Here is a 17,959-nt window from a genome sequence, read left to right on the forward strand (position 1 = left end):
AGACAAGATCAGATTAATTACAATGTGCACAGAGCATTCCCTTGCTCCATATATGAATGGAATGAGAAGAAACCATAATATGGGATAGAATGTGTGCCATGCACTTCATGATGCAGAAAATAGATGTAAATCTATGAGGTACCAATTAGTGGGTGTCAAGTGGCTGATGATGACAATGTCAGTGGTGGTGATAACATAACTTTAAAAAAAGATTCAAAATGTTGATTTATATTTTGTGTTGGTTCATAAAGACATAGAAATTGCATAATCTACAAAAGTGTTGAGGATGTATGTGGACCACTACCTGTATTATAAAGATCCTGTTAAGAGACTTTATCACAGGCTCAATTCAATCTTTCATTCTTTCTTTTATGAAAATTAGTTTTGAACTGTGCCCAACACAAGTTGCCAGAATGAAATCATTTGGGTGTTATCAGTCCCTTGTCATGTATGGAATGCAATTTTGGGTTACAGCAAACTATTAGTTAAAATAAACCTTTAAACCTTCCTTACAAAGTAATATTGTATGTTGAAGCATTGCCTGTGAAAGTCAAAGTTTCAGGTTCAGTACTTTTGCTTTAGTACTTAGTATTCATCTAGCAAGAAATTTCAAACCAAAACAGATGGTTCACAGTAGATTAAAAGATTCATTCACATTACAGAAAAGTTATTTTTAAAATATGTCATTGTATCATTCACAGACATACTGTATATCTCTGTAGGATGTTGAACTGTGTGTCTATGATTAAAGCCAACTGAGGAGAAGAACTGTTATCTTTAAACTACTTAATTTATAATGGGTAAAAATAATCAACACAGACATATGAGTTACACTGACATCACCTCTCACAGTTCACTCTGAAAGGAAAGGGATGACGTGGAGGATGTAAACCAAGATACAGAATGTTTCTAAAATGTTCTAAAACAGTTTACTTGAATATTTTAGGTCCTCCTGATCTAATTCCTTAGAGAGTTTGGTGACTATGTTTATATCTAGATAATAAGTAGTACACAATTTTTACTATAAAACTAAAAACATCCATTGTCATATTGTTAAAAATGCACAGGAAGACATTTACTATGGAAGACAAATAGGTAGAAGACAAAAAATGTCATGACCCCTCAATCTCAGTCATTTGGATAATTATCACAATGCCTATCTATTAGAAGAAAAATTCATAATGTAGACATTTCTTCAAAAGTTACAGAAATTTATGCAACTATTCAGTACCAAATGTGGGTATTTGAAAGGCTGCTGTAATCCATGATTTTGTGAGTTTATGAATGTACATAAGTAAGGAGAAGATTAGAGCAGACAATTTAAACATTTATTATGAGTTCCTGACTAATCAACTTTGTGAAACACTCTTTCATTAACTCAGTAATTTGACTATCCTCTTCGTTTTAGTGTGGGAAATCTGTCCTACAAATTTTCAAATATATTTTTAATACACTCAATGTACATATCAGTACGTGTGATTGTGTGTTAAAGTTAAAAATGGACACTGTTTTTAGTTGTTGTTATTAGCATAAGATAATCAAAAAGAAAACTGAAAAAGCCACGTAAAAACACCATGAATCACCAGAGGGATCACAGTGCCTTTTGAAATGAAGAGGAAATTGTATCTTTTGGCAAGAACAAGTATGGATCCTGCAATAGTTGCACACTACAAAAACTACTTAAAATTATTAAGACAGTTGTTAAAAAATCAAGGAATGTGGATATAATGGCAGAAATCAGTACTTCTGACAACAGACTTAAGGTCACATGGAGTGTAGTGAAATGACAGACAGGACAACCAGCCAAAGAACAAGACAATCTGACTATTGAAATGAAAGGAAGGGCTATAAATGATTAGTCAAGATAACCAATGCATTTAATAGTCACTTCTTAAATATAGTAGAAAGCACAGGTGCAAACAATTCATGAGCAAAATCACAGCAGTATGTTGAAAATGTAACTTTTACAAATTCAGTCTTATGAATTATACATTCTCTCAAAAATGAAAACCTCATCTGGTTTTGATGCTGTTTTCAATAGAGTAATAAAAATTTGTTCCCATGTAATAAACCCAGACTCATCTGATGTATTGAACACATCAATGACTCAAGGCATTACTGCAGAGAGATTGAAATATGCAATTGTTAAACCCCTCTTTAAGAAAGATGATAAGAGAGATGTCAAGTACTACCAGCATGTTTTACTGCTAACACCATTTTCCAAAACTTTTGTGAATGTGATATAGTCTAGAATAGTGTTTCACCTTAGCAACTGTGATATCCTTAGCAAATCACAGTTTAAGTGTGAGAAAGATTGCTCCACTGAGAATGCCATTTACACATTCACTCATCAGATTTTACAAGCATTAAATAATAAAATAGTACCAGTTTGTATTTTGTGCTAATGATCTAAGACATTTGACTGTGTGAATCATAGTATTCTTCTAGATAAATTGACATTTTAGTGGATTGGTGGTAAAGCCAACCAACAGACAATGTCATATCTAACCAAAAGAACACAGAAAGCTGTACTTACAAGGGAACCTCCCCATCGCACCCCCCTCAGATTTAGTTATAAGTTGGCACAGTGAATAGGCCTTGAAAAACTGAACACAGATCAATCGAGAAAACAGGAAGAAGTTGCGTGGAACTATGAAAAAATAAGCAAAATATACAAACTGAGTAGTCCATGTGTAAGATAGGCAACATCAAGGACAATATGAGCCGAGGAATGCCGTGGTCCCGTGGTTAGCGTGAGCAGCTGCGGAACGAGAAGTCCTTGGTTCAAGTCTTCCCTCGAGTGAAAATTTTACTTTATTTATTTTCGAAAAGTTATGATCTGTCCATTCGTTCATTGATGTCTCTGTTCACTGTAATAAGTTTAGTGTCTGTGCTTTGCGACCGCACCGCAAAAGCATCTACTAATCGCACGGTCGCACGCTTTTGCGGTGCGGTCGCAAAGCACAGACACTAAACTTATTACAGTGAACAGAGACATCAATGAACGAATGGACAGATCATAACTTTGCGAAAATAAATAAAGTAAAATTTTCACTTGAGGGAAGACTTGAACCAAGGACCTCTCATTCCACAGCTGCTCACGCTAACCACGGGACCACGGCACTCCTCGGCTCACACTGTCCTTGATGTTGCGTATCTTGCACATAGACTACTCAGTTTGTATATTTTGCTTATTTCTTCATAGTTCCACACAACTTCTTCCTGTTTTCTCGATTGATCTGTGTTCAGTTTTTCAAGGCCTATCCACTGTACCAACTTATAACTAAATCTGAGGGGGGTACGATGGGGAGGTTCCCTTGTTAGTAATTCAAGCAATATAGTCCAGGGACATAATTCTGACAGGGACGACTCACATATGGGGCTCACCAAGGCTCATTCTTAGGTCCACTACTGTTCCAAATATATATAAACAATCTTCCACCTCATATAGAACAAGCAGACTTAGTTCTTTTTGCATATGGCACTAGTACCGTAATCAATCCAAGCATACATACAGAAACAGAAGAAATTGTAAACAGAGTTCATAAAAATATCATTGAATGGTCTCACCCTCAATGTTAAAAAGACACTACATATTCAGCTCTGCACACCCAGATGTACTACACCAATGATAATTGTAACTCAGGGTGAGGAAATAGTAAGTACGGGGGAAGCTTCAAAATTTTTTGGAATTGATATTGATGAGAATTAAAATTGGGGAAAACACATTTTGGAACTCCTAAAACAACTTAGTTCAGCTACTTTTGCACTTAGAATCACCATAAATCTTGGGAAGACACAAATCAGTAAGATGAGATATTGGGCTTTTTGACTATTGATCACAGTATATTTATTCCCTCGTGAAGTTTGTTATAAATAGTCTACAACAGTTCAAAAGGAACAATGAGGTACACAATGACAGTATCTGAACGAAAAATTACATTCATTACTCTACATTATGGTTGTCTTTAGCACAAAAAGGGATGCACAATGCTGCAACGAAAAGTTTTGATCACTTACCCAGTGGTATAAAATATCTGACAGTAGCAAAGTATAATTTGATAACAAACGGAAAGTTTCTCCTTGACAACTCTTACTACTCCACAGAGGAATTTCTATTACTGTTATGTGTAAAGGCTGGGAGGTAGGAATTACTCACTCACATCTGCATATCTTTTTTTCTTTTTAAAATAATTTGTTCCACATCATTACAGTCTATTGTGCAAAACGATCCATGGAAAATGTATGTAACTAACTAAATGAAGGTGTAAATGAAATTGTTAATGTTTAGGCACATTTTAACAATAATTGTCTGATACAACACAAACATTTTTGTAATTTATATGATATGTCCTACATAATTATGCCAAATTGTGAAAGGATATATAATTACATAAATAAGTTAAAACAGCCTGAAAATAACAAGGAAATCACAACAAACAGAAGATAATATCTAAAAACTGAAACTTGCAGCTTCTGCAAGTATTTATACTCTGTAAATTGTAGTAATACAAATTAATCAAAAGGATAGGGAACAAGATTACAGTTTTCTGAGTAATACAGTGAAGAGATGTAGCAGAAAGCTGGTAACATGTTTGTAGCCTAGAAAAAGCTCAAAATGATACAGGTAGCAATTGTAGACACATCTGTTCAGCTGAGTGAAGTGACACAGTGGTTAGAACATCCGACTCACATTGAGGAAGGTGGCAGTTCAAATCTTCATTTAGCCATCCATATTTGAGTTTTCCATAATTGTCCTAAAATTGCTTAAACCAATGATGGGTACTTCCTGTGGAGAGTACACAGCTGATTTCCTTCCCCATCTTTCCCTTTTCTGAGCTAGAGTTCCATCTCTAATAGCTTCACAATCAATGAGACATTAAGCCCTAAGACCCCTTATTTTACTGCAAAGGCATATTGCGTAAATGTAAAGCTACTTTCAGTTTGAATGCAGATTTGAAAACTGGAGTGATTCACTAGGTGCAATTCTAATGGATGTCATATATCCTTACCTTCCTTTGACTTGATAAATAGATTAATGAGCCAGTTAGAGGGGCTCATTGGTTCAACATCCAATACAAGTCAAGTGTTATTTGACAATTTTCACACACAAAAAATTGCCAATGTTATATTCTTAAGTGCCTCATAATTTGAGAGTTGAAGTACAAACCTTTAGATTTGTAGCTCAAGAATGAGTGAACAAGCAGACTGACAAAGGGTTATAAGTAATTTAAACTGACATCTGGAGAGTCATAACATATTTTAGTACAAATATTCTTGATTGTAATCATAACAGTGAGGGGTTCCTTTGAGAAATGTCATAGATAACACCATTGCAATTATTAGTCCCTATCATTACTTATTGTTGTGGAATATATTGAATTAACATAAAATGAGACAGTTTTGTTTACAAAAAACAAATAACAATTGTGACAGTCACTGGAAAACATGCACAAAGAGTGTAAACTTATTATTTTTCCATTCCTTTCCTATCAACCAAGGACAATAATCAAAGAAATAAAAAAAAATCATTCATCAGACATGGATACACCAAAAGGAGGGAAAAGTACATCTTATTTATAATCTGTTCAAATATTGTGATTATCTCAAATAACTAAATCCCACAGATAAGTCTCTATGTTTGTGTCCTATGTTGTGCTGAACCAGTGATAACAACAGTTCATTTGAATTCACAAAATAAGTGTGACATATGACATTTGTCTCATATTCTGAAAGTCTGATAAGAATTACAGATATGACAGACAGTGACTTATTACTTTAGCAAACTTCAAATTAAACTCACAAAAGCAGATAATTCTGATATAACTGATAGTCTGGTTTATTTTAACATTTGACCATTACTTGATACTTTTCATTTAACTATCACTTCATGTTTTGTATGCTTCTAAAGTGGTTTTTTCCATAAAAAGTTATTAGAAAAGCATTGCCAAACTGTGCAGCATTCTTTGTTTGAGGTTAAATAGATGCAGCATGCAGTGTATTGCCATCTACACATATCAAGGCGGGGCATGTGTTTCATATCTTGTGTTACTGTGTAGATGTTGCCATGAAGGGAAACATAGGTTATTAATGTGTTAGCCATTGAGACTACTGTATAGTAATAGTATAGACAAATGGAAAGGACAAAATTTTAGAATCTGCAAAGGGGAAGGTGGCAGTGAAAGGTATAATATGTTGTCATGAAACAAATTTTCAAATACAGGTATATCAGACGGTAAAATACAGTGAAATAGAGAGATAAAATTACTACTTTTCATTAAAGAAGATATGGAATTCACACTTTACATAATGGTATGGTTATTGTTATGTTGTCTTGAAGTCAGGTTGATAGAACATGTATATATGTGTTAGTAATTATATTCATCACTAGCCAGCATTATTGGATTAAGCTTTCATTCTAGTCAGTTTCAGTTATTCACATCTCTTTTCATGTTTTATATTTCCTTCTTCTAAAGAGTCATTAGAAGCAAATCTGTCTGATTTTTGTTTCTTATATTGGCCAGTTTCTTATCTGAGAACATACAATTATTATAACTAATAATTTTTCTGGTGGCAATACATTACCATATTGAATTTTAGGCTGCTGGTTTGAGTTCGGAATACGAAATGGCACAGTCGCAATAGTAATTGGAAAGTGCATTTGCAAATCATCTCCAGATTTTTCAAATTCTAGGCTGACCTGTTGGCATAATGCATACAAAATGGAAAATTCATGCCATAAGCAATAAAAAGAAAACTATAACTGTGTTAAACAACTAGTAATAAACACAATACATGTGAAGATCAGTTGTTCAACAAACAGCTGTTACACCACAGTTTTATTTACACACAGTAAAGTGTGGTATTTACTTTATTTAATTTTTACAAAGTGATTATGTCAGCTGCTAGTTTCTGTGCATGTAGCAATATACAGTGAGTTCTAAAACCATGCAGAAAAAAGTCATTATTATCCAATGCATATGAAATTGTTTATTAAGTAGCGTGCACAATTTAAAAAGAACTACAAGAACAGGGACATAATGAAATGGACTGAATTATATGATTATTAAGCTACATTGAAAATGTAAATTAGCTGAAGGACTAAAAGGAAAAAATTGCCTCCACAGTAATGACATAGACTTTGTAAATATAAAGACTTTTTAAGTTCTCTTCATATTTCACTACTTAAAATAGTGATACAAAGACAGTTCAGTACACTAATAATCTTAATGGAGAATACTCCTTTCTTCAGCATAATATACTTGTAGAAATGAATGATATCCATAAAGAATTAAAGATGAAACAACGTTATTGTCATATAGTCTATGATGGAAATGTATAGACATGCAATGTCATAAATTCATACAGTTTTAATAAAAATATATTAAAACACATAAATACACATCATAAATAGCATAGTTCAGATTTGAAGTGCTTGCAGTGTTCGTGTTTTTCATGGTACATTGAATCAAGTACTGGTTAAAATGTCCAACACTATCCTCTTAAAAGGAAGAGTAAGAAAATTCTAGAGATTCTGGTAGGAAAAAAGGAAGAAATAATAAGGATTTCATGTCCCATGTCAATCAAGATAATCAAAGACAAAGAGCTAGTCTAGCCTTGTAAGACTGAGTAAGGGAATCAACAATGGCCTTGTGCAATGCACTACATCATGTATACACCCTCCACCCAACTTCTTCAACAGACATCAACAGCAGATGACACACTGCACAGCAGCAGATTGGGCTGCAAGTAAAAGTCGACCTAAGAGTTGGTGTCTCTCTCTGTCATGCACTTCCTTGCTGGAGCTTGAGGGTTTTTCCCAGAAAGGTGTGTGCTAGGAAGTACTCCCTGATAATTACTTTCCATACTGCTCCACATAGGTATGAGTAAAGTGAAGAAAATGCTGGTGAGTCATTACTGCACACTTTGGCTGACTGTAATTGCTGGCAGCTGCAAGCCTTATCAACAGCTGGTGGCAGAGTGCTTCATTTATTCTTGATGCAGACCAAGCTGTGCCACCAAACAGAGGATTTAATCATATTGCTTTGCTTGCATTGTAATTATTATACAATAAATTCACACATGCCTTGCCCTTTCACCTGCCTATTTCCTTTGTGTGTCATGTATGCTATGCTATTAGCATGTAACTGATCCTCATAGATAGTGCACCATTCCACTTGCCACTTTAACAAGAATATTTAATTGTATCATTTCTGTTGCATGTTTAGAGTAAATTCACTTTGTCCACTTCATCTTGTATTGTGAGTGCACAATAGTTTTTTGATGTCACAGTAACACTCTGTGTGCCAAGTTATGTAGACTGAGATTATTTGGTGCATTGGTGATAAGGTCATGTGTAATAAATGTTGTCCACATCTCAAAGTGTGACCACCAACTGTGTGTCACCCACCAAGACTTATTCATGGTTTGATGTCTGCCCTGACTAAGCCAAATACACACAAATCCCCTGTACTCATGCATACACCAATGAGTACTATGTTAAATGATATGGACACCTTCAAGCTAGTATTTATTTTCACTTCTGGGACAATCGTATGTAATTGTACTGTATGTATAGGTAGTTGCGTCTGGTTCCAATAAACAAACAATGAGAACATTTATATGTCCTGTTATTTCATTCTACAGACTCAGTCCTGCATGCACTAGTTGAGCTTATAAGTAGCAAGATAGTGGGAAACATATCTCCCATAGCCTGGCTAAGTTAACTGTTCTTGCAGTTGCCTGAAGCAGATTAGGAAACCCACATAAAATCTAAGTTTGTATGGCCTGTTTGGAATTTAAATTTTACTCCTCTCAAATTTCTACATGTACATCCACATATATTCTGTGCAAACAACTGTTAAGTTTACAGCAGAGGTACTCCTCATTGTGTCACTTATTAGGACCTCTTCCTTCTCCATTTGCATATGGAGCATGGGAAGCATGATTTCCTAACACCTTAGTGGATATGTATGGGCTCATAGTATATTCCTTGATTCCTCACCTGTTCCTTGAAATTTTGTGAGCAGGCTTCCATGGCGTAATTTGCATCTATCTTCAAGCATCTGCTAGTTCAGGTTTTTCAGTATCACTGTAATCCTCACCCAGAAATCAAACAAATCTGTGATCATTCTTGCTGTCCTTTGTATATGTTCATTATTCCATGTTATTCCTATGTGACACAGTTCTCACATATAAGATCAATATTTTAGGATACATTGCATGAGTGTTTTATAAACAATTTCCTCTGTAAACTGACTGTATTTTCCCAGTATCCTACCAATGGACCAAAGTCCGCCATCTCCTTTAGCTATGAGTGGTTCTGCACAATCATTCCAGTCCATATTCCAACAGATTATTACATTCAGGTATTTAAATGGCCACCAGCCTTGGTGCAGTGGTAACACCGGTTCCCATCAGATCACCGAAGTTAAGCGCTGTCAGGTTGGGCTAGCACTTAGATGGAAGATCATGCAGTCTGCCGAGCACTGTTGGCAAGCGGCATGGACTCAGCCCTTGAGACTAAAACTGAGGAGCTACTTGACTGAGAAGCAGTGGCTCCAGTCTTGGAAAATGACATTTGGCCGGGATAGCAGTATACTGACCACATGCTCCTCCATATCTGCATCTGGCGATGCCTTTGGGCTGAGGATGACATGGCAGCTGGTCAGTACCATTGGGCCTTCATGCCCTGTTTGGGCAGAGTTTAGTTTTTAGGTATTTAAATGAGTTGGTTGATTCCAGTTGTGAGTCATTACTATCATAGTCATAAGACACTGTTTTTTCTTCTTTTTGTGAAATGCACAGTTTTTCATTTCTGAGCAAAAAATGTGAGCACAGTATGCCACCAACATGCTTTGAAGTATTTATAAGGAGTGATCAAAATTTTCCATTTGAGGGCATTGCTGCAGTGTATATGCAATGTAGCACAACTCTTCATGTCTTTTCAAGTTGCGTGCGGTAAATGTGAGAATGTGAACTATGGCAACTTTATTACCAAATGCTTTCAAAGAGGACCAAATGGCTTTTATTATTTTCTGAGCTGCTGATGGACAAACACTGATAGACAGCCATTGGGGAACAAAGAATAGGTATGGAGCAGCATGTCTGTCAAAAAACACCAACTGCACCAAGGGGTGCTGCTGCTTCATGATAACACATATCCTCATATTGCAAATTTTGTAATGCAGAAGTTATGCCAAGCGGGAGATATATAAGCAATTGTCCTATAGTCCTCATCTTTTTCCATGTGATTATCTTGCCATTGACACCTTAAAAATGCCTTGTGTTGATGTTTGCTGTCAGATGAGGATGTGCAGCAGGCAGTTACAGACTTCTTCATGCAGCAGAACACAGTGTTTACCAAATGGGTACCTTCAACTTGGTGCATCAGTGGGATGATTGCCTCACTGCTCATTGTGATGTTGCCTAATTGGCATACCTATTCTGGACTTTACAGCCTTTGAACAGATCCTTTTTAATCACCCCTTATATGTCATACGAGGGTTGTTTTTTAAGTAAGGGCCGTTCGCGCGTATAGTCCCGTAGTTTGCGCGGATGCCGCAACAAGCCACTGAAACTTGCCAGCATCCTTCCCGTTCACACTGATGCAAGTTGCAGCTCTGTAGCTGACATGTACGCATCGCTGTGGTACTTTATAATGTTTATGATTATTGACTCGCCTGCCGCGTGTGAGATACGGTCAGTGATACGTTTTTTGACCGCGAGAAGCCTATCAGCTGCAGAAATTGATCGTCAGTTAACAGAAGTTTATGGCTTGAATGCAATGAGTGAAGGTAAAGTGCATCAATGGGTTAGAGAGTTTAAAAATGGCTGTCAAAACGTCCATGACGAAGAACGCTCAGGCCGGCCCTCTGTGATCACTGATGATTTGGTGGCTGCAGTCGAAACAAAGATTTGTGAGGACAGAAGATTCACAATTTCCACTCTTTCTTTGGAATTTCCACAAGTTTCAAGATCGGTTTTGTACAAAATTGTGTCTGAAAACCTAAACTTTAAGAAACTGTGTTCTCGGTGGGTACCCAGACTCCTCACAGAGGACCACAAAGGGAAGAGATTTGCCACTTCATTGGACTTTTTGATTCATTACGAGGAAGAAGGGGATGACATGTTGAGTCAAATTGTCACTAGAGATGAAACATGGGTATCCCATATCACTCCCGAAAGCAAGCGACAATCGATGGAATGGCGACACACAACCTTACCCGTCAAGGTCAAAGCCAAACAGACGCTGTCAAAGCACAAGATTATGGCAACTGTGTTCTGGGACCAGCGCGGTGTTTTGCTAGTGGACTTTATGCCACGAGGAATGACAATCAACTCAGATGACTACTGTGCAACTCTAAAGAAGCTCCACAGAGCAATTCAAAACAAAAGGCGCGGCATGCTAACAAAAGGAATTTTGCCCCTGCACGATAACGCTAGGCCTCACACCTCTCAAAAGACTCGGGATTTGATTGATTCTTTTGGCTGGGAAGTTTTGGACCATGCACCATACAGCCCCGACCTTGCTCCTAGCGATTTTCACCTTTTCCGGTACCTGAAACACCATCTTGGCGGGCAGCGCTTCAATGATGACGATGAAGTGAAAGCGGCCGTGAACTCTTGGCTGTCAGAGCAGGCGGCCGAATTCTTTGAAGAGGCAATTAAAAACTTAGTTGTACAGTATGACAAGTGCTTAAATATACAAGGCAACTATGTAGAAAAATAGGTAAAAGTGTGTAGAATCAGAAAATAAAAGTTTTTTACAAAAGAATTTGTATCTTTTTTAAAAAATAAAAACAGCCCTTACTTAAAAAACAACCCTCGTATTACTAAATTAGATGCTACCTTATGTTAAGTGACTAAACCATAGCTTTATCTCCCGTTTATAGGAGTTAAGGATAATGTAGTCACAGAGACTGCAACAAAATCTGAAAGAATTAAGGCAGGGGAATTGTAAGAAGAGCTTCTGTGATGCATTAACAACTTTTTCAGTAAGTCCTGTTTCTTTGTACATGAAAACAGACATCTAGATAGTGCTTTCTATGAAACATATCAAAGATACAACATTGGAATTTTCCAGCCAACAGTAAAGTAGGAAAACCTTGTTGCCTTGAAGTATTGGAGGATAGCATTAAAGGAATTCTTGGATTTAATGGTGCCAAGCACAAAACATATCACTGACATTCGAACTACATGAGAATGATATGTAAATATGGGTCTATCTTTAGTTACTTAATCTGATAAGGAAAATTAAATGCATCTGTCATTGCAGTAACTATGATTAACACCAGGAGAAAACTAAACAATGATAATCACTTGTCAATATGGAGTGAAGGGTCACCAAAGTACTAATCAAAGGCTAATATGATAATTTTGAGAGTGAAAATGTTCGTCAGCTTAGTAAAAATTTACAAAAATTGTCAGTCAAGTGTGTGAAGTGTATGTAGAAATAATCAAAATTAATTGAGTGGGGTTTTAGGGCTTCAAAGGATATTCAGCAGTTCTTGAATTGGTGTTCCAATTGTGTAACTTTCAGCCTTTTTCATGGGTACTAGATACTGTTACCTTAGTTGATTTCAACCTTATTTACTACTTTACAAAACCTGCATGGTAAATATTTGAAATACCATCTCAAGAAAATCTTCGATCTATGTTTCTGAAGTCCCATGAAAATTTAAATTCACCACTTAAGTTCAAGATTCAAACCATTAGAAATTTACAAACACAGCAGCACATTACCTCAAAATAAAACAAAACAGGTACCCCTGATCACATGCACAATAACTAAATGTCATGTGATCTAAATGCAAAGAAGGTAAATATTAATTCAATATTAGGCACAGTGAAACAATGTAATGAGTAAAGAGGTAACTCACTGTACAGCGAAGACATTGAGCAGTAGATAGTCACATTAACATGGATTGAACCATACATTCCCTGGCCAGAGGGGGTAGGAACAATAAGAAAAGAGATAGTAATATGGGTTTAAACAGAGCTTGCTTTATGAAATCAGAGATAGGAGCATGTTGCACCTGGTGATGTAGTGGTGGGGAGTTTAGGAACATGATTATAAAATAAAGAAAGAGGGAGACAACTAAAAAACTGTGTAGACATATTTTCATGGACTGACAGATCTATTCAGTAATGTAAAATGAGAGGGCTGAAGAAATGTAATGAGGATAGGTGGGCCTAGGAAGAAAAAAGAGAACAGGGATGGAAAGTAGATGTGTCAAAGAGAATAGAGGAGTCTGGGACTAGAATGACTGTGGCACCAAATTACGTGTTGTATGGTTAGTGAGACAGTCTTGCCTGTGCAGCTCACTTGATGTGTGTGTGGGGGGAAGGGCACAAATGGCATGGGTTACAACACAAGTCTTGAATTTAGTACTGGGCTCAGCCACAATGTGATCAACTTTGCTCTACCCTGTGGTTTAGCAGAGGACATTCATATTGTTGAACAGTTGGTTAATGGTCACATCAAAATAAGTATATGTTTTGATTCCAGCAGAGTTGAAACTTGACATAGCTACTTTCACAGGTGACACTGATTGTAATGGAATGAGTTACGCAGGACTGGAATAAGATAAACAATATGAGTGCATGTTACAGATCTTGTATCTGGATTTTTAATACACATAGAATCCATATGATAAGGATTTGGCAGTGTGAGTTGCATAGTAATGGAGTGGGATATTTGTAGGCTTAGTGAGAGGGGTTGTGCTTCATTTCAAGTCCAGATGAAAAGTAGTCAAAGCTTCATCATAGGTTGTGGTTGAGCTTATTGTGGTATGGTGTAATATTTTGTTAACTCGATGGCACACTGGTTAGTGAGTCTGCTCGGAGTTTTAGACATATGTATGGCACAGGAGATATGTTAATTAGCCTCATTTGGCAGATGTGCTCTCTTTTGGTGACAAGAATGTGTAGGAGAGATTAGTTAGTGTAGGATGGACAGCATATATAGAAATGAGTCTGATGATAATATTGTAGATTTATATGGACAAAGGTTGTTTGTGGAGGAATAAGAGAGTTGGAAGTGTACATCAAGGAATGTGATTTGTTGAACTGATGAGAAATAGATGAAATGGGTAGAATAGATAGGTTTAATGGTGTGGTGGATATAATTCATCATCAGAATGAAATGGACAGAATAGTTAGTTTTAATGGTATGGAGGATGTAATTCATAACCAGTATAAGGAATGAAGTGATGGGTATAGAGTAGGCATGAGAGTGGGAAAAGTAGTGTTCAGTAGTAGCACAGTATTGTGGTTGGTGTTATTTATGTAGGCAGTTAAGTTGTGGAAACTCGCTGAAGGTGTTAGTCAATTATGCCGGAAATCTTCTCCATTGAAACACAGTAATAAGAGGCAACGTGATTTCTCCAGAAGTTGGGCTTGTGTTGTTTAAGAAGCATCTAAAAGCTTTGTACATGTGGAAACTGAGCAGGGTAATGTATTCACATGAGAGATTCTGAGGTAGTCCTCAAGATTTTAGTTGGCACTAAACGTCTTGCAGTACTCTTGTAATCATTATAATAAGGATTGTAGATGGACATGTCAGAGACATTCTGCCAGAAAATCTCCACAGTTCATCAGATCAGTGATGGATCCCATCACTAAAGAGAGACTGGTCAGATCATGGTCTGTTTTAAGACAGCAGAATGCTGCTCTTCCCTTGTGTTCTCAGAAAAAGGTCAAGGAAAAAGTGAGGGACATACAGGAATTCCTGAAAGATTACCAGGGGTGGGAAGTAGTTGGGATGAGGGAGGATCACAGTTTGACTGAGGTACAAACTGGGAGAGGCAACGCCCAATTCAGGCTTACCATTGATTTGCTAAAAAAGCCAGGTGACAAAAAGGACAGGGAAGGAGAACAGATTTTTGATTTGTTTACCATGGTTGAATTTGGACATCAAACTGAAGATGAGACATTTGGATAGGACTGAAAAATGTGCAGATTTAAGATTCTTTCAGATTTTTTTGAATCAATGGTTCTATGGAATATTGGAAAGGGGTATCTTAGTGAGTGGCAAGCATAGTTGGTACTAACAGTGACATGTTCTGTACAGAAATCTTACAGATAGGAGATTAAACAAAAATAATGGAAGATATGAACCCAAATTAATGAAAACAAGCAATCTGATGCTTCTCCATGGATGATGGTAGGCTAATTGATTCAAAATAATGTGAATGTTTGCCAGCATGGAAAGAATTCGACTTACTTTTTGTTATCCAATCATATAGAAAAATTATGTGAAATGTGTCTATACTGATAGGTGGATGTCAGGTGGGAAAAGAAGTATGGAAGTGATAACCTTAAATGAAATAAAAGCTTAAATAAATCAGTTGTTGAGTCCATGGCCATGGAAGTTCATTAGCTATGGTTTTTTTTTATGTAGGGGGGTCTTTCTACCCTATTCTGTCCTCCCCAAAAAAACTTAACCATCCTACAGCAATGTGAACTCTCTCTGCAAACATATTCAAATCCATTTGCCCTACTAATCCTTTTTTTCCCTTGTTTCTTGTTTCCCTTAGGCCCTCCTTTTCCTATATCTCACTTATTAATTTCATCCACTCCATCCACAACAAATCAAAGCAGGTATTCTCTACAGTTGCTCCACAGTACCAAGACTAAACAGTTGTCCTTGTATATGAGCTTTGAAGAAAAATGCAAGTTTCTTTGCAGATTTAACATGTTCAATTTCTTGTTCATGTGTCTATTAACTACATGAAACAGATGTTGAAATCACAAGAAAAACAAAAAATAGTCAAAGAAAGGTGTCATATACAGTTGTACTAGTTAGCCTGAAAAGTATTATCCAAATATTGAATGACCATTTCAAGGCAGCCACAGACCTTGAAACTAAACACATGCTTCATTTTAAATACTTAAAGGCCAAGAAACTATACAGAAAAGAAGTAGACAAATCCAATATGAAAAACAATGATAGATTCATAAGTGAAATCTATAATCCATTAAAGCAACGTGGAATCTAGTGAATGAACACAGAAAAAAGCCTACATCCTCCTTAAATACTTGCACTGTTGATCATTATAATGACTGCTTTATTAAAGTTGTTGAAAATACTGTAGCTGAAATTCCAGACTTGTGTGTGGATCCTGTTGCTTCCTTAAAAACTATAACCCACTGCAAAATGGAAAAGTGGAAAAAAGTACAACCGAATGACATAGTGAAAATAGTGACAGACTACAAACGTTGGGAGAGTGTAAACATTTACGGGATGTCCTGTACAGTCCTGGTGAAAAGTAGCACTGAAATAGCTCAGTCATTAACCATAGCACTAAACAGTTACTTATCAACAGGAGCCTTCCCAGACTTCTTGAAACTAGCAGGGGCAGTTCCAATTTACAAAAAGATAGACCCAGAGCAAGTACCAAGCTATAGGCCAAATTAAATCATTCCAATCTTAGTTAAAGTGATTGAATCTATTAGGAAAATCAGCTTCTGGATTACTTTGAGAAATACAATTATTTTCCTGAAGGACAATATGGTTTCTGAAAGGGAAAATTCACAATTACTGCTACTTTATACTTATTAAAAAAATATAAAGAGAGAGTCTGTGGCAATCACATTGTTTGATTTGAGCAAAATATTTGACTGCATTCCCCTATAAATTAAAATGCTACAGTGTGGAAGGCACTGTTCTAACTGCTACTTAGAAAACAGATGGCAGATTGTTTCAGTCCAAGGAACATCATCACAGGGACAAAAGTTAGAAAGGCTGGCCGCAGTGGCCAAGCAGTTGTAGGCGCTTCAGTCCAGAACCACCCGACCGCTACAGTCACAGGTTCAAATCCTGCCTCGGGCAAGGATGTGTGTGATGTCCTTAGGTTAGTTAGGTTTAAGTAGTTCTAAGTCCTAGGAGACTGATGACCTCATATGTTAAGTCCCATAGTGCTCAGAGCCATTTGAACCATTTGAACAGAAGTTAGAATATTGTGTACCACAAGTAGGAGATAGGAGCACTGAAGGCCATTGTTCACAAAATTTGGAATAATGACTGTTTACAGCCATTATGTATTTTTATGCCTCCTTCATGTTAAGGAAAACCTAGATTCCTTCAGAAAAAGGCATGAGATGCATGACCACACCAAAAATAATATAAATTTGCCAACACGTCTATTGCCCAAAACAAGAGACATCTTTCTACCGATATTATGCCACACCAGTTCATGACCAGAAGTTGGCACTAACTCATTTGACTGCACTGCCAATCTGTAGCTGACTCCAAGACATACCCTCTTCAGTCTGCTCTGTGAGTGTTGCCATAGAGATGACTTAAAAGGATGGCACACTGACCTTGTGTCTAATCTGTCTGTTAGTTCAGTTCTGCCTGTGTAGTTGGAGCATTGTCAGTTATCCTATGTTGTTATTGTGGATAATGAACTGGTCTATCTCAAGGACTCACTTTCAGTAGTGCTCCGGACTTGCAGTTATTCAAGTTTAAGTAAAAAAAATCTCATTAAATACTATGGGTGCATCTCATTGTGTTGTTCTCTGTCTTATAACCCAGCAGCTTCTTGGCATCCACCACCAGGATTACCAAACATCTGGCAATGAGGGAAAACTACGTTTGGTTTCCACACAACTGGTGACAATATTAACTGTGTGTCTTTCTTGCAGAACTGTGTCCATTCATCGTGCTTGTCTGCTACATTGCTTCTCTGTTTCTGAGTGTGTTTCAGAACATTATCCGTGCAACTGAGATTATCTCATTGTGCTTTACAGGGGCTGTTCTTCCAACTGATATTAACCCATACTTTCTTTAGTAGTTGTGCTATATTTCTTGTAATTTTTTGTGTGTTCCATTGTGGCCAGTCCCCCAAGAAATCTTTCAGTAACTCAGATTGTTCAGTATCAGCTGTAGCAGGTGCAGCAGCTCATGGAAATGATGAGCATACTGTTTTCTGCACAAGCAAACACCACAGCACTG

General features: G+C 36.8%; 1 protein-coding gene across 2 annotated transcripts in view; it reads right to left on the bottom strand.

The window, feature by feature from the left end:
- Positions 1–17,959, bottom strand: part of LOC126249760 (arrestin domain-containing protein 2-like) — a 240,966-nt gene that overhangs the window by 24,189 nt on the left and 198,818 nt on the right. The window contains exon 9 of one of the 2 annotated variants that reach the window (XM_049951449.1): positions 6,586–6,700. The exons of the other annotated variant lie outside the window; for it this stretch is intronic. Coding sequence (XP_049807406.1) covers positions 6,586–6,700 — 115 coding nt within the window. The remainder of the gene's footprint in view (positions 1–6,585; positions 6,701–17,959) is intronic. 2 annotated transcript variants of the gene reach the window in all.

The sequence above is a fragment of the Schistocerca nitens genome, chromosome 3, assembly GCF_023898315.1.
Source record: "Schistocerca nitens isolate TAMUIC-IGC-003100 chromosome 3, iqSchNite1.1, whole genome shotgun sequence".
Taxonomy (NCBI): domain Eukaryota; kingdom Metazoa; phylum Arthropoda; class Insecta; order Orthoptera; family Acrididae; genus Schistocerca; species Schistocerca nitens.